We start from the raw sequence: 17,989 nt of genomic DNA on the forward strand, positions 1-17,989 counted from the left end.
TGGGGGAGTTTGCTTGCCTCTCTGTTTTTTTTTAAAAAACTATGTTATTAATAGTCTACCTTTCTCACTGATACTCAAGGCAGATTATACAGTGTCAGTAAATGTGATCAATGGTTGGGACAGTGAATAACAATGCAATAGGGTATGGATTTCAAAAATTTGAAAGCAAGCAGAAATCCTATACAGAGCTGGGACAATGCTGAAACAAAGCATAAGCAATTCAACACAATATTAAATGATGAAAAAACTACCCAGTAGAAGCATACTTAACATCATACAATATACAGTAGTGTAGTCCACTGTCCCTACCCCTTTTCCAAAGCATCTCTTTGAACTATTTCCTTACCGTACAGCCCTCCTATTTGGGTAAAAAAAAGCCATCCTGAATAATTCAGTTTTGCATAGTTTGTGGAAAGTTTTTCCTTTCTTGGGGTCAGATTTACCTATCAGTGCATCCACACAATCCTGTTTAAGAATAAAAAATAAGTAATTTTTATGTTTAACACTTAAGTAAACAAAGGCTTTGCATAGTGTTAATAGCTAAACTTAAACTTCTATACATGAGTTTCCCAGTAACAAAAGGCTGGTTCACACAGGCCACAAGTCAGCTTGCTGTTATCCTTGTTGGAAGAAAAAGCAAACGAGCAGAAGCAGATTTTTAAGATCTCAGTAATGGTTTATATATATACCTAGGTCAGGTCTACTTTTTGTCAAGCTGTTACTTTCTAGGTGTGAGTAGAGCAATTGCATCCATATATACAAAATACAAGAGTATAGGTATGTGTGGATTGGGCTCAGAACATTCACACAGGGTCCATAAAATGTAATCAATCCCACCTGGCTGCTTGATAGTTCTTAGATTTTGCACTCAGGAGGACTTGCATTTGATGATGAAATTACACTGATAGACCAAGAAAGGTGCCCAGCTTTGCACCCCCCCCTCCCCGTGATGATGTATAGGCATGCAGATGTCCCATCAGTGAATCAGTCTCCTGCCCAAGGTTTGCAACACTCAAGGTCTGGTCACACATGCGTTAAAGTCATGTGTGATAGGGAGAAACCACAACTCTATTTGAGTTTAACATGTGATCTCACTCACTTTCAAAATGGTTTGGAGGAAGGGAAAAGGGCTCCCATGTGTGCATACAGAGGAAGGAGTGGCTTTGTCCCTGCTTTCTGTGGATGTGGCTTTTTCTCTTTATCTCTTTTCCTTGTGTGTGCCCAGGAGATGCATGGATCAGGCAATCTTCTCCAAAGTATTGCTATCTCATAAAATGGCTGCCAAGCTGAATTTAGCAAAGATGGAGTCAGGGAAGAGAGCACTACAGGACCCTTCCTCACAGTTCAGTCCATGGAAACCTGAGCACAGTCTGCTTCTTGCAGCCAGAAAGAACATAGGTGTGGATGTACTAGATCAAACTGATGGGTCCATCTAGACATGCTGTTTTGTAGTGTGGCAACCAGATGTTCCCAGCAGATCCATAAAAGGGACATTGACACCGAGGCTTCCTAGTTTTTCCTCAGCTCTAAGAGTTACTGCCACTGGACGTGGAGGTTCCATTTAGTCATCATGGCTAAATAGCTATTGGTGGTCCCATCCTTTATAAATGCCCCCTTTTAAAGCCAACTAATGTAATGGACATAAATGATTACACTAGAAGGAGGGGGGAGGAATTTGGTTTTTAAACCCCATACATAATTTTATAAAACCCTCTTAGTAACCTTTTCTCTAAACAAAAAGCTCTGAATTTTTGAAGATTTATCATAGGGAAGATCCCTTCATCACCTGGGTTGCCCATTTTGCCCTTTTTTCTGCATTACAATATCCTTTTTAAAGACACAGTAATCAGAACTGTACATAATATTCTAGATGTGTACACACACAGAACTATGCAAGGACCTTATGATATTGACTGTTTTATTTTTCAATTCCTTTCCTAATAATCCGTAGAATAGGATAGACCTTCTCCATCACTGCTGAGCAGCGAATCAACATTTTCATCAAGATGTTCACATCTCCATGATCTCTTACCACCAGTTCAGACCCGCTCTGTGTATATTTAAAGTTAGGATTTTTTTGTTCCTGCGTGCATCAACTTACACTTAACTACACTGAACTTCATTTGTCACATTGCTGCTCAATCACCCAGTTTAGAGAGATCTTGATATTACTTTACTATCCGCCTTAGCTTTTATCATCCTGAAGAATATAATCTGCAGACCTGGCTGCTAGCCCCCCAAATCCAGCTCATTTATGAACCAATTCAGTAGCATCAGTCCCAGTACAGAGCCGTGTGTGACCTACACTGCTTATTCCCCCACTCCTGTCCCCACTGTAAGAACTGTCCATTTATTTCTACTTTCTGCTTCCTATTTTTTGATTACTTTTTTAATCCATAAGAGGACCTGCTGTCTTACCTCATGACTGCAACATTTACTCAGGAGCATTTGGTGAGTGACTTGGTCAAAAACTTTGTAGAACTCCAAGTAATAACTCCATAATTAATTAACCAATCAGCCTTATCTATGTATTTATAAATTCTCTCAACTCCAAAAGGGTGGTGAAAGAGGATGTCCTTTAGTGGTTAATAAACAGTTTCTACAAATTTACATAGAATAGGGTTAAGTTGGATGTTCCTGCATCGTAGTAGAAAAATTAGTGTTATGTTTGCTGTCTTCCAGTCCTCTGGAAGGAGGCATCTTTCTGTTAGATCAAGATTGCATGTGAGTTCCTGGAGAACCCTCAACTCCAGCTCTTATCCTCTTTATTTGACTTGACTCTTCCAATATTCTTCCTGAAGTTCCACAGTGAAAACGGAAGTGAAGAATTATTTCAGTGTCTCTGCAGTTGCCCTGTCTTCCTTTCATAATCCTTCTACCCCTTTGTTTTCTATAGGCCCCATGGCCTTCCACACTGGCTTTCTGCTTCTGTTGCATTTCAGCCAATGTAGGGTTGGCTCTGACCAGCTTTTCCATTGATGATAAAGGAAAGAGGGTTCCTTTGACCACCCAAAAGTCTATACTGAGTGTCAGGAAACTGCATGGACAAAAGCAAGGTGGGATGGCAATGGGCTGTAGAAAGGCAGGGAATTGACTGAGAGAGAGTGAAAAAGCTTTTAATTTCCTTTTCAGTAATCCTGTCCTTTTGTGTAGTTGCGTCTTCTGAAATGAAATGTCACATTGCACTGCTGGGAGGTTTGCTGTTTGCAGAAAAATATTTTCACCTGGGAGAGAATTTTCCTTTGAGGCTGAGCTTTGCCACCTGCTTAAGCCTTACCCCTAGATGCACAGCTACCTGTAAAAAAAACACCTTGAAAGCTAGTAGTTTGTTTGCTAGTGGTTGGTCATTAGATGTTTGTATTATAACAGGGTGGCTTATATTTGTCAGCTGCCTTGGGTGTTCTCTCAACAGAAAGGTGGGATATAAATTAATAAATACTTGGCTCATTATTCCCCAATAGCGGAGCACCACTTAAGAGCAAGTCCTCTCCAGTGAGCTCTATGATCTTCAACAAGCCACAATAATTTATGGTATCTAGGAATTTTGTCTGTTTCTCATGTTAGACATACACTGACCCTCACCAATGTGAGAGTAGTTGAAGTCACCCATTAGCACGTGCAACATCCTCTAGTTGCCTTCCAAGTTTTCCTTTCTCAATATGAAGATTAACCTTGGGGTTCTATTACAGGGAGAAAAGGTAAATTTGGTGCCCGATGTTTCTACCAATAGATAATGGGGACAGGGACTATTCTTGGGAAGTTTTTCAGTTAATTGGACTCTGAGTGATGGAGACTTTGTATCTAGGTATGGCTGCTTCTCACTTATTGTTTCTCTGTCCCTCCAGGTTTCTGAGATGCCCATTGTTGCTATGTTCCCCTTGAAGAGCCACCATGCCTACTCTCCCATCTTAGCTCAGGAGTGTCTAGTGCTTGCATATACACACACCTTTCCTTTTCAAGGTTCTCTTGGTATGCATGCTTTGCCCTTTGCTTCTTTTGTCTCCAGTAGCTGTCACTTCTCTTGCCCTCTCCTCTAACAGCCAGTGCCTAGTTTATCCCCACCTAGATTATCTAAATTTAGTTTATCATTCTTTAAGGACGAGACATTATAAAGCAAATGCTCTCCTGCCAACTTTCCCCTAGGAGCAAGTTTAAAAACCTCTCTGCAACTTTGCTTTTTTTATGAAGTGCCAGCCATCTGGCTCCATTTCCATTCAAATGGAGCCCATCTTTTCATCTAGTCTCAGAGAAAATGTTCTGGAGGGCCTGACACCTCTAAACCTTTCCTCCTGCCATGATTGTTTGGTCTATGCATTGAGGCATTGTATTTCCACCTGGCCCGGAGTGCAAAACGGGCAGCGTGCCTAGGAAGAGCCTAGACTTTAATATCTTGCCTTGCAGCTACCAGCTACACTATCTTACCATGCAGGTACTGTTGGCTAACAGCAAGTGCTTTGGGTTAAGTGCTAGGTGGATCGAACGAGTCAAGCCACATCAACCTAGAGAAAGTTAACCACCACCCCTGCTTTTGGGAGCAGCCTAGATGGGGGAAGTGGAAAATATTTATTCGTGTATTTTTATATTGCCTCATGGGAGAAAAAATGCTTTCAAGATGGTTTACACAAGTGATAAAATTACACAATACGTCTAACAACCCCCCCCCCCGGAAAATGAACGTTTTGTTTTATTGTAAATGCAACAATAAAACCGCAGTAAAAATCCCAAAGTTCTACAATTTATTCAAGCAAACTGCTCCGGAAAAAAATCCGGGACGGAAAACACACACAGAAGCAATTATTAACGGACAGCAATAAACATCACCGGAAGATTGCATGAATATAGAAATGTCTTTCCCCAAGTCCGCAGTTGCCAGTTTGAAGCAATAACAGAGCGCAACACACTCACGCTCTCCCTTTTCCTTCAGGCCACAGACGGGCTCATTCCACCCCCTCCCCCCGAATTACAAGCGGGCTCCGGGAACCCTAAAATGTCACGAAACATACGAAAGAGCTGCACTATCCCTTGCAGCCTCTAGGTGGCAGCCGAGAAACGCTGTTCGAGAGCCCCCTTTCTGCGCATGCGTGGAGAAAGTCCTCGGGCAGGTGCTTCTCGCGCTTCGGCTGCTTCGCGCGCTGTTGTACCAGGCAGGGATAAAAGGGGCGTGTCCGCTCCCTCCCTCCCCGTCGGGGCTATGAAAAGGGGCGCGAGCGGGCTGTCGCCAGCCAAACGTCAACATCAACGAGGCTGCTTGCGTGCTCGCCCCTGCCAGAGGCGCTGATTCTGCTGCGTCCGCCCTCTCCGCTCGGAGGCGCTGCCATGGTGAGTGCGGGTGATCGCGGATTTCAGGTGGCAGGAGAATGGATGGCGGAATTGGGCAAGCGAGAGAGCCCTTGTTTTGGGGATGGAGCTATAAAAGCATTTTTGCTAGGACTAGGGCAGAAGGACGAGAACAGCTGGCCAGCTGCAGAACCCTTATTCCCGCGATGCCTTTTTGGTATCGTGGAAAGGGGCTCGTGGTGGAGGCATTGGGGGCGGGGGATGCCTCCCTCCTCTTCGATGACAGAGGAACCTGTACCTTCAAATCAGTGCAGGACAGGCAGAAGTTCAACAGGTGGGGTTTTCTCTAACTTGCTCTAGCAAAAATCGAAGAGGGCGCATTTTGACCTGTTTCAAAGCACAGAGGGGGCTTTTTTACCTGTTTCAAAGAGAGGGGCCGCTTCAGTTGATCCCATCTTTCAGTTGGTTGTTGGAAAGGGCAGAGGCAGAGCACAATTTATAGAGAATGTAGGTGGGAGTCTGAAGATGTTTCTGAAAGGCTGTTACAGGTAGTACTTACAGTTTTGGGGAAGGAGGCAAGTAATGGTCAACTCAGATATTGTGCCCTCTGTGGAGGGCACCAGAAGAGCTTTGGTGAAGTAGCGTGCTGCATAGAAGATTCATGTCTGAAAGCATTTGCCACACATTGCGGATGAACATAGCTTGTGCACCCATCTACTTTGAGCTGAAACTAATTTCAGGGGAAAGGAGATTGGGCAGGAGCTAATGGGTTTTGGAAAACTACTCTTGAGGACAGGGCTCTGTGGGCAGGAAGAGGCTGGAATCCTACCCTGGGAGATCTACAGCAGAGCCACCCCTTCTGTAGTTTACACTCTTGACAGTTTTTTGGTGGTGGGTTTAAAAACATTTAAGAAATAATGTTATGAGAGCTTTGCTTTGCCTCCTTTGGGGAAGGGCGAGAAGACTTTTGGCAGGTATGCAACATGTTATCTTCTCAAAGGATGTGCATATTGGAAAATTGTATTCAAAATTTCCTTTGAAAGCTTCACCTAGAAACTGTAAACAAAATTAACTCTCCTTTTAGAGTAACATAGACCGATGGAGGTGGATAAAAGTTTGTGAATTGAATGGAGCTCTTCATCAAACATAGTAAACAGCAGATAAAACTGAAGCTTGTGTCCTAGTTTTTTAAAAGAATGTCAAAATTCACATGCAGTGTATCAAGTGGGGAAAATCAACTAAACTATTCAGGGAGGAAAGTTATTCCCTCCCATTTAGGATTTCTTTTTCCTAGTATTAGTTGTAGAGAAATCAGTTATGCAAAATTTAATCATCTGTAACACATAGATTTTGGACTCTTGAGTAGCAAGAAGTTCTTGTCCATCACTCAATTATGGGAACTATCAAGTAGGAAGAGTAGAACTTGGGAATCTAAGAATATAAGAAGCAGCTGTTTCATTATAATGTAGGCACGTATTCTTTTGGGGCGAGGCAGGCCCTTATGCTTAGCCTTGGAATGATGCTTGCTACACTGGTGTTCCCCACCCCATTCCTTTTCCTCTCCTTCCCATTCGCTGGAAGCAGCAGAAAAAGAATTTCCTGGAGCAATTCCCACAGGGCTTCAGGCAGCCAGTCCTAGGAAGGCAGGAGGCAGTAGTATAGCCAGCTGTTTCCCTTCCTGCAGCTATTCTAGAGAACGTTTGAACACCAGGGAAAGCTAGCTGGTCCAGAATACCATTAAGAAAACAACCAAGCTGATACCTCCTGCTTTCTGCTTCAAGTTCCTGCAAGAAAGTCCCGGTAAGAAATTTACATTACTTTCACCCCGTCTTTGAGAGAGGAGTCTTTTTGCCATCCTTATTGCTGAGACTATTGAGATAGAAGGCAGGATGCATTCAAGTTGTTGTGCTGGTACATCCATCCCCTCTTCGGACTGTGCCCCTTCCGGCCAGGTCTAGGAGGGGGTAACAGTCCCTTGCTGTGCCGCTGAGGGTTGGGTTCCAGTTGAGCGCCTCCTCAGTGGTCCCTGGAGAGGCTCAGCAGCTGTTCTAGAAGGGATCCAGGGAAATCAAACTGAAACAGCTCTAAAACAAACTCCCCTTCATTTCTCCTACACTTTCCTATTTTCGTAAAGCTCCACAAGCTTTTGATCTGCATTTGGGTTTACTGATGGTTTCGTTTTCCTGTTTTTTGTCACAAGCAGCTGACAAAAATGGTCTCTTGTGCTGTTGTGCAAGCAGGGTGGGGGTGGGGGAGTGTGTTTTGAGGGGGAGAAATCAGGCAGGTGCTTAATGTTCTCTGTTTAGAAACTGCTCTAAAAACATCTGTTGTATTCTGCCTCAAGTAAGCCTTGGTTCTGTATGTTATTTACAAGGCTGTCTTAACATTTCCTCTCTCCTCCCCACATCTCAGCATCGCTACCCTGTTTTCACACCTGTTAGCAAAGCAGCTCTAAAAGCTTATTCGTGTGGGTGGCTGAAACAGCTTCTCATGCCTGTGGACTTCCCACTTCATTTTCCGTCCAGTATCAACAACTTTTACCCACCTCAAATTCCTTTCTGTCAGAAGGGGGAGGGGGGGAACGACACATCTTGAGCAGGGCCAAGCCTGTAGGAATGTTCATACGTATCCACCATTTTCCAGACTTGTGACAGCTCACTTTAAAATTAAAATTGGAGCCATATTACATCTCTGCTTCCTAGAATAATGGATCTCAAACTTTTTGGCGTGGGACCTGCTTGCAAAATAATTCCACGCTACTTTCCTGTTCCCCAACATAAAATGAAGGAATCTCACATCAATTAACACTGTGAACGAGTTTATATTTTGGTTTTCATTCTTAGTATTTATAAATACTAAGTGAGGGCATTTCAGAGCAGCAGCAGCAGCAGCAGCTGTCTCCATAGCAGTTTTCTGGGGGCGAGCAGGCAGGCAGCCCACCGGATGCAGGGCGCCCTGGGAGAGAGCAGCAGCTGCCCGCTCCAAATGGTCTTTGGGGGCCCTCATGCCCGATGGGCTTGTGCCTGGAAGAAGTATGCTGCTGCTGGCTTCCTCCAGCTCTTCAGCAAGCAAGGAGAGCCTGAAGTGGCATGCGGGGAGGAGTCTCCTTCACTTCCCAGGTAAACTTGCACCAACCCGCCACGTGAAACTCATCTCTTGTGGTTCGGCTCTCTGTAGCTTCAACACTCATCTTCAGTTTCCTCATTCATTTTAGCAGGGTTGGGCCAAAAGATCTGTTGCAACACCTTTGTAATAACTTCTTTCAAGAGGTCAGCAAAGCTTAAAGCAAAGTTTCACAGTCCTCAGGGGCTCCCTTTGGCCAGTCTCCATCTTTTCTAATTTTTGCCATTTGCTTAACCAGCAATACTAGCTTTTGATCATTTGACTGGCTTTTGGTTCCAAAATTTTTCCCAAATGGCTCGCACAGAGAAACCCTGCAGAGTATGAATGTTTTACAGACAAGTCCTTTTCACCCCCAGTTAGCAAATCTTTTTTATTCCATAATGTAAACTCCTCCTTTGAAAGCGGACTAGAATTGCAGCATGGAAACTTCCCACTCCTTTTGTTTCTCTCCCACAGATATGGAGGCATTTAGTCCCTCAGGCTGGGAAAGTAGCTTCTGATGCGCTACTACAACTTTTATAACACACACACAAGGAATCAGCATGCCCTCGCGGTCACTGCTGTGTGTCAGTCTCAAGATGTCACAATATGCTATTGTTCATATTCACCAGCAAACTAATTCCCTTTGCTCAGTCATGATTATTCCATCTGCTGTGATTTGTGTCCCAGGAGAACTAAACATCCCCCAAAGAGGTGCACTGTTGAAAGGCAGGAGACGACTCTCAGTGTTAAGAATATCTTCAACTGAAGACATGTTTTAAACCCCAAAAGGCTCTTTTCCAAGGGATTTTTCCACTTAACGCCCTACTTGTTTCTTCACTCGGGAAGGGTAAATTGTCACCCACCTCTGTTATCTCTGTAGGACCCTGCCCCCCAACTAATATTGGGTTTAAAGACTTGCAGGGATCACTCAAAAAACCAAGCTGTCAGAGACTTGATTGCTTTGAAGACCTAATGAAAATACCAAGTGCAGTCCAGTTGTAGATAAAATATTTGGAGTAAAATAAAACATGGCTCTGAAGAAAGTTGGGTGCATTGAAATTAATGAGTCTTCAGCTAGACTCCTATCCCATTGTTTCCAGTGAGAGACTAACAGTGCAATCCTAAACAAGAGTTACACCATTTTAAACCATTGATTTCAGTGGGCTCAGACTGGAGTAATCCGGTTTAGAATTGCACTGTAGTACTAATAACTGTCTTGAATATGGATGTATCTTCTTGTGTGCTGATCCAGACTTGGTTCAAAATGCCCAAAGATGCTAGGCGGCCAATAAATTGCTCACTCTCCTGCCAACCCCTCTCAAGTTTTGTCTCTATACCTGTTTGGTTTGGGAATTCAGCATCTCAGCAGAGGGACACCAAAATAATCCAGTTCTACATCCTTCACTGCAGGAGGTTTTTTAATTATAGAATCCAATACTGGTGATCTTTCTCTCTCTTTGTCTCACACACACACACACGCTCCTTCCTTCCTTGGATGAAGGAATAGAGGGATGCTTATTAAATTTGCAGATGATACAAAATGGGGAGCGTTAGCTAATACACTGGACAGCCACTCACAATTCCGAATGATCTTGACAGGCTGGAAAACTGGGCTAAAACTGACAAAATGAATGTCAACAGAGATAAATGTAAAGTTCTGCATTTAGGTAGAAAAAAATCAAATGCATACTTGTAGGATGAGTGAGTCTTGTCTTGGCAGTAGTGTGTGAAAAGGATCTAGGGATCTTAGACGACTGTACAATTAACATCAGTTAGCAGTGTGATGTGGTAGCTAAAAAGGCAAATGCAGTTTGGGGCTGCATCAACAGAAGTATCGTGTCCAGATCATGTGAAATGATGGTATTGCTCTGCTCTGCTCTGCCTAGACCTCATTTGGAATATTGTGTTTAATTCTGGGCACCGTGGTTAAGAAGGATGTTGACAAGGTGGAGGGAAGGGCTACAAAGATGGTGAGAGGACTGGGGACCAAGTTCTATGAGGAAAGGTTGAAGGAGTTGGATATGTTTAACCTGGAGAGGAGATCATAGAATCATAGAGTTGGAAGGGGTCCTACAGACCATCTAGTCCAGTGCAGGATGACAGAGAAGTAACAAGATAGCCATCTTCAGATATTTGAAGGGCTGTCACATATGGTGGATAAAGTGGAGTTATTTTCCATTGCCACAGAGGGTCAGACCAAAACCAACAGGTTAAAATTAAACCAAAAAAATTTTTGGCTAAACATTAGGAAGAACTTCCTAATGGTTAGAGCCATTCCTCGGGGGAATAGGCTTCCTCAGGAGGCGGTGGGTTCTCCTTTGGAGATTTATAAGCAGTGGCATAGAATCAGCGATACTGATTCTAGGACTCAATATGAATGCAAGCAGATCGGGAGGGGGGGCAGGAAGGGATACGCCAGTGCTTGGCTATCGTGGCCCTTTCTTATGTCCCCAGGATAATGCCAATTGCAACTTTGCCATCAGGAAGGAATTATCCTCCAGGCCAGACTAGCCAGGGATCCTGGAGGTTTTTTACCTTCCTCCAGGCATTGAGTGAGGTCACTGGGGGAGTGTGGGGGATAGCTGTGAATTCCTGCATTGTGCAGGGGACTGGGATGGATGGATGGATACTGGACAATATTATAGGTGTTATAGGCTTCATAACATCTCTGATGGTAAAGCCACATTGTAGCCTAGCTCCTTAAATAATAAATTATGTAAATATGTTCAAATCTACTAATAATGTTGTATTTATATTCCATTCAAAATCAAAATGAGTGTTTATGGTAATAGGCACTAATTCATTTGAATGGCTGTTTCTCTGTATTCTTAAACAGTGCATTTTATTACATACCTGCACCCAACCATGGGTTTTAGTTGTAGAAGTGATTTGAAAAATTAAATATAAAATTTGAGGATATATGCTTTCAGATGCTTCGGATTTCAAATGCGGGGCCTTACTAGCAAGGCAGCAGTCAGATTGGTTTTTGGCGTAGAATTGGCTGGGTGTCAGAATATGGTCCCGTCTTTGAAAAGCAGGTTTCTAGTGCTCGTGGAAGCATCTGGAAGTCTGTAGCGTTTAGGGGAGAGGTTGAATTGAGTTGCTCTGCCCCTCCTTTATTGCTTGTTTATGGATGGGAGGAGGAAGACTGAGAGAGGTCTGTTTTGTGCAGAATGGGACAAATTGTTCCATCCAAGCTCTCCTCTCAAGACGGGCTTGTGTGGTACTATTGTCTGTGTCCCCTCCTACCCGTTTCGACACAAGCATTTATTATTTCAGATTCACTGCAAAACAATTGATGCTCACACTGCCGGGGGTCCCCCCACCGATTATCGTGCTTTTGTTTTGTGGTTCTTTTTGTTTTTTCCCTAAAAAGCCATTGTTAACTGCTGTTCCACAGGCAGCTGTTTTATCAAAATAGTGTAACAGCCATTAAATTCCCTGGTGTCCTGAACCAACGCATGCTGCCTCTTCTCAGTGCCTTGTAGTGGTATGTCTGCAAAAATAGATACAACAGGAGTTTGGAAGTTGCATTGAGCTTGCCAGGCTCTTGTGGACAGATACTACTCAAAAACCTGCTTATCTGCACACGGATGTACAGAACTGTTTGCTGCTTCCTCTTGGATAAGTTAAAACCTCCATCCTCTTGTGAGTGCTGTGCACCTCTGAACTGCAATATCCAACTCCTGATAGCTCAAGATTCAACTTATGTTTTCCTTCTCTGGCAGACTCCCTGCAAGTTTGAACTTCTTTTCTCTTGCTCTCAGCACATCAGAAAGACACTCTCTGTCTCAGTCAACACCCTCTCCTCCCATTTCTGAAAACCCTCTTTATCCAGAATCCCCCTCCCCTTTTCTCTAGACCGTCTGTAATGAGTTTTGTTCCTTACTCCTTGAGATGCTCCATCTTCCTTGTGTCCTTTTGCCTGTGGTGCTGTTTAAACTTATGCTCTGGGCTGTGGGTGTGCCGTGCTAAAAATCAAAACTACCAAGCAAAGCTGAGATCTGCAGTCTGTATAAAGCATGCAGCTGTTAAGTAATTTTGCACAGTTTTCTTCTAGTTGTGGGAAGGGGTAAAGCACCCCTTTCCCTAACGCCTGGAAATACCATTGAGCTTATTCTGGGTATGAAGATTTCACCAGGCATCATCCAAAGCATCAAGACAGTTGCAGTAGCATAGTGGTTAAGTGGTTGGTCTGTGAATCAGCACTCTGCTGGTTCGAATCCCATGACTGCCATGACCTCAATAGGTGGCCTTGGCTAAGCCACTCCACTCATCCCCAGCTACCCAGCTGTAGTGTGGAGATAATAACACTGACTTTGTAGGGCACTGGTCTGTCTAGAAGAGCAGAATATAAGCACAGTTATTAGTTATTATTAGCATCCACCTTTCCAGGTAAGAGAATGAGGGAGTTAAGCACCTGAAAAGTGTTCAGTGTCCATTGGCAAGGTCAGCAGGTGATCTTCTTTCCCATCAGGTGTAGAAGAACCCCTGAACTGGAGCAGGTATACAAGACTGGTGTCTCTTTCCTGGCTTCTTACCGGTCTGGTTTTTAGGGGATGGTGTTAGTGATTTTTTTGGGAGGGGGGGGGTAGTGTATAAACTGTTATGTATATGCACAGCCCAGCAAAGATATAAGTAAAATGATCTTATTTTCCATTACATAACTGAAAATGGAATTTTCCAGTAATAATGAGAAACACAATGGCTTGTCTTTAGCAGACAGGATTTCTATCATTTGCCTCTTGAAACCCTGACTTGGGCCTTAGAAATAACGTAATTGCCAGAGCCGCAGGTATTACATGCTCTGTCTTGCTTACAGCTATCAGTAGATGGACAGCAGCATTTTGGACTAGGTGAAATTTCTGAACTAACTGCCTGTGGACAGCACGTTACAGAGGAGTCTAATCTGGAAGTGAACAAGGCCAGGTTGCTCAGTTCTAGTAGCAGGCAGAATGAGCGCAGCTAGAAGAAGAAACAATTCTAGTGACAGATGCTGCTTTAGAGTCAAGAAACCGAGTCATATCCAGTGGCATCCACAGACTCCAAACACGTCCATTCAAAGAGAATGTAGCCCCACCCAGGGTAGGCATCTCCCCCAGTCTGTTGGTCCACCTAATCACCCACCCTCATCAGCTCTGCCTTGTCTGGACAAAACCCCAGTTCAGTTCAGTGCTTTACAGCATCCTTGTGTTGGTTCACACCCTTACCGGCATCCCCTGGTTCAGACACAAATGAGAAATAGATTTGGGCACCATTCCAGATCTCCACAGTGTTCCTGAACAGCCTTGTCAACATATTATTATGGGGTGTGTGTGAAAGAGAGATAAGAAGGGCCCTTATTGGACAAGATAGAACAGATCCCAAGGGGGAGAAGAGCAATCCCCGGCACCACTTTCTGGGATTCCAATGGACTGGAGCCACTACAGGGCACTGCCACCACATGCGCATCTGCTAGGTATCCCAGGAGAATGCCATAATCAGTCACATGCCAGGGAGAGGTGCAAGGCAGCCTTATCTCAAACCCAGTTTGAACCCTGATGGAAATGGATCTAATTAATCAGCCAGTCCTAGCTTTGGCTTGCTGCTAACCTCTTCGATACTCCGCCCAGGCAGGGTAAACTTGATATAACTATATGTTGTTAATGAGCAAAGAGGACAAGATTAGGGTTGCCAGGTTGGGAAATTCCTGGAAATTTTGGGGAGAGAACCTGGATAGGATGGGTTTAGGGAGGGACTTCTGCGCAGTATAATGCCATCGAGTCCACCCTCCAACGTGGCCATTTTCTCTAGGGGAATTGATCTCTGTGGCCTGGAGATCAGTTGTAATTCAGGGAGCTTTCCAGCCACCACCTAGAGGTTGGCAACCCTAGCCTGGATTGAAAATGTAACCCTCTGCCTACCTAACTAGTACATCTTTATCTTCCCTTTCCCCCAAGGAACTCAGGTTCCCCATACTGTCTTCTGAGATCATTTGGGTTGAGAGTGGCTCACCCAAGGCCAAGCAGGAAGCTTTGAGGCTGAATGGAGCTCTGAAGCTGGGTCTCCCAGATCCTACTCTGACACTCTAGGCAGTAGACCACACTGGCTTTTTCAGACATTAAGAGCAAGAGTCCAGAAAGATCCTTTCTCTTGTACAGCCATGCATGTATCTGGATTGGCCAATAATGATGATGGTGATAAAGGTCTGTGGATGGAGCAAGGTGTCTTGAGGAGTTGTTTCTAGATCCAGTGGGTGATGACCCAACAAAACTGCAGAAAACTGCAGAAGAACTACCATTGATGGTTTGGACTGTTGGAATGCGTTTAATATAGTGTTTTTATAAAAATAACCTCAATATTATCTTAGAAGGAAGAATATTAACTGGTAAGGTATAGCTGAAGCTGGGAGGCGCAGAGTGTGAAAGCCACTAAAGGTACAGCAGTACCGTCACTGAACCAGTAAAACTGTATCATATAGGAAATTAGAATACGTTAAGAAGGTCTAAGTGTGGTGTGTGTGTGTGTGTGTGTCTAAAAATGGTAAAAGGCATCAGAAACAGAATATGGGTTTCCTTGAGAGCTTGCTGGAAAATGTTACACCTAGGGAGAGCAGATGTTGTTGGTTAAAGGAAGTCTTTTGGTTTGTGATGTTCAAAATTGAGGTTGCCACACAGTAGCCCTTTACATGGCCTGCAGGGCCAACATGCATAGAGGAGGAGTGGAAGCTGGCTAGGATCAGCAACCTCCAGCTGGAGTTGGGAGATCTCCTTCCCCAACCCAAACCCTGCCCTCCTCAGCCTCTGCCCCCAAATCTCCAGTAATTTCCAGCCTGGAATGGGCAGCCCTGGAGCCAGCAGGCCCCACCCACTGTTTCCTGCACATGGTCTCAAAAGTAAAACCATCATGCTGCCTATGAAGGTAATCCTGAACCTATAGAATGTGCAGCTGTTCAATAGTTTAAGTAAAGCAGATTTTAGGGAGTTTTTATCCTCTATGGATGTGGGCAGGGAGGAAGAAAGAAATTCCCTTTTATGCAACACCCAAACTTAGCAAAGGCAGTGAGCAAATTGAGGCATTTTCAACCAGATAACAGCTACATAGTAGATTACACTGTCATGTATCAGTGAACTGGTGGCCTCTAAGTAGGGTTTGGGGGGGGGGGCAGAGGGAGGTCTTGGCAATGTCATTAAAAGACTTAAGGAATCCCGCTCAGGCAATGCCCCTGTTTTGCTACAAGGTTGGAGCAAGAAAGTGGGCCAGCAAAAATGTAGCGTTCATTTGCAAGGTTTATTTATGGTTCTGCAGAATGGCCTAGGCCAAAAAGAACAGGCCTGTGTCCAAAGGAGCTTACATGACTGGCCCAAAGTCGCCTTTCATTCTTCTCCATCTGAAACACGGTTAGTGGCCCACCTTTATAGCAGGCCAGCAGAAAATGAAGGAGCTACACGTGCTATAAAACAATGCAGCCTGAAGAGCTGAGTCTAACCTGAGCTCATCAAAGCTTGGCTGCTAAGCAGAGTTGGCTCTGGTTAGTACTTGGATGGGAGACCACCAAGGAAGATACAGAGAAAGGCATGGCAGACCACTTCTGGTCATCTCTTGCCTTGCCTTGAAAACCCCGCGAGGGGTCACCATGAGTGGTTTGTTAATTGGCAGCCATTCCTTGTGTTGCGGTTTTGTTGGTGCCATAGGGCTGTGCTGTTTTTGCAACCACAGACTGACACAGCAACTGCTTGTGAAATGCACAAAGTTCTTATTTGACATAATAGTGTCATTTAAAGCCATCACTGGGCCATTTGTGCCATCTGAATAGCCAGCAGCAACAACAACAAAAAAATCCTCTTCTCCAGTGTGGACTGAAAACAGTGGTCTATTATTCAGGGCCAAAAGATGGTATCTTGCTCTTTCTGGAATGTTCCAATAGAATCACACAAATTATTTTTCTTCCCAATTTCAGAACAAAGGCTTCGCCCGGAAGAGCCATACATTCCTGCCCAAGATATTTAGGAAAATGTCTTCCCAGCCCAAAGAGCGTCCAGAGAGCTTGCAGTTCCCCTTCCTAGATGATGACGAAACAGTCACCACTATCCGGGAATCGAAAACACTTTTCGTCATCCGGGGTCTGCCAGGGAGTGGAAAATCTACCTTGGCACAGGCCATCCAAGACAGGTACAAGGATGTTTGCAAAGTCGTCTCCACCGACCACTACAAAATCACGCCCACCATAAGGAGCGCCATTCCTGAAGATTATGGCAAGGTGGACGAGGACCTAGTTGACTATTTCAAGCGCGATGTCAGTGTGGTGGTGATGGACGACACCCACCATGAACGGGAGCGGCTAGAGCAGATCTTCGACATTGCTGACAAGTACCGTTATGAAGTCATCATAGTGGAACCCAAAACGCCGTGGAAATTGGATTGCTTGCAACTCAAGGATAAAAACCAGTGGAAACTTACGGCAGATGAGCTGAAGAAGCTGAAGCCTGCCTTAGAAAAGGATTTCCTTCCTTTGTACTATGGATGGTTTTTGAGCAAAAGGAGCTCGGAGAACTTGCGCAAGACTGGGCAGGCATTTCTGGATGAACTTGCCAGTATTAAAGTCTTCAAAAAGGAGTCTAATAAACACTGTGGGTACCAAAAGGCTTTTACTTTTAAACCTTTTAAAAACCTTTTTAAAACTTTTAAACCTTTTAAAAAGGCTTTTTAAATAAAAAACACCTTCCACATTAATGCATGAGGAGCAACTTCAGGTTAGTTTGTAAGGTGCATATCCTAAATGGCAATCCTTTGCACACTTCTCTGGGAGAAAGCCCCAGTAAATAAAGTGGGGCTTACTTCTGAGTAAACATGCATAGTAGTGCAGTGTTACAGTCCTTGTCTGAGGACTTGCATTTTTAAAAAGAAGTTTCTAGTTCTCACAACAGTTGCAATGCCTGGGAATTTCTCCTTGTCGTTCCTTGGTGTCACCCACTGCTTTATCCCAAATAATTTGAGAACCCATGAAAGCAGAATGAATTATTCAGACTTAAAAATTTCTGTTGGACTTTGATGCAGAAAACAGAACTTTGGCCACTAAGTGTTTCAAAAGTTTACCTTACTTTGACTGGAATTGGGTAGTTTTCTTCCTTCCTAGAAAGACGTTAGTGATGGGAAGTCTGGCTTCAGAAAATTCCTGTTAAAAGTTCTTTGACCTACTGCTGGCTCTCTGTGCCCCTGCTCCCATCCTGCCTGCCTCTGTGACCCAGTGGTTTTGCTGTAGCAGTTTTTCCAACCGCTGAGATCCCCAGAGATCTTTGTGGGCCTTACTTCTTGGCTTGCAGGTACTATCTATGACTCCTCCTTAGATTCTGGCCTACTGAAGAGCAGCAGGGACCCTTGTCCTTCCTCCTCACTGCTCCCAGTGACCCATCTTTCAGGAGCTGCAGTTTCTGCTCCCTGCCACCCTAAAAAAGCGTAGGCAGAGGGTCTGAGACTTACGCTTGTGTTGAAAAATACAGCAGCGGTGGGTACTTAAGAGCCTGAAACGAATTTAGGCATATTAAAGAATAACCCGCATGTCAACTTATAGACAGCATTTGTCTCCACAGTAAGTTAGTTTGACTCCTGGAGGCTTTCTCACACCAAC

At 44.2% G+C, this 17,989-nt stretch overlaps 1 protein-coding gene across 2 annotated transcripts in view; it reads left to right on the forward strand.

The window, feature by feature from the left end:
- LOC129338902 (2',3'-cyclic-nucleotide 3'-phosphodiesterase-like) overlaps positions 1-17,989 on the forward strand; it is a 48,002-nt gene that overhangs the window by 22,795 nt on the left and 7,218 nt on the right. Inside the window, exons 1-2 of one of the 2 annotated variants that reach the window (XM_054993451.1) lie at positions 5,238-5,319; positions 16,322-16,991. In XM_054993451.1, coding sequence (XP_054849426.1) covers positions 5,317-5,319; positions 16,322-16,991 — 673 coding nt within the window. In that variant the 5' untranslated portion in view covers positions 5,238-5,316. Of the gene's footprint in view, positions 1-5,237; positions 5,320-16,321; positions 16,992-17,989 lie in introns of those variants that run through there. The other variant, XM_054993450.1, reaches the window with a different exon arrangement.

Source organism: Eublepharis macularius, chromosome 12 (assembly GCF_028583425.1).
Source record: "Eublepharis macularius isolate TG4126 chromosome 12, MPM_Emac_v1.0, whole genome shotgun sequence".
Taxonomy (NCBI): domain Eukaryota; kingdom Metazoa; phylum Chordata; class Lepidosauria; order Squamata; family Eublepharidae; genus Eublepharis; species Eublepharis macularius.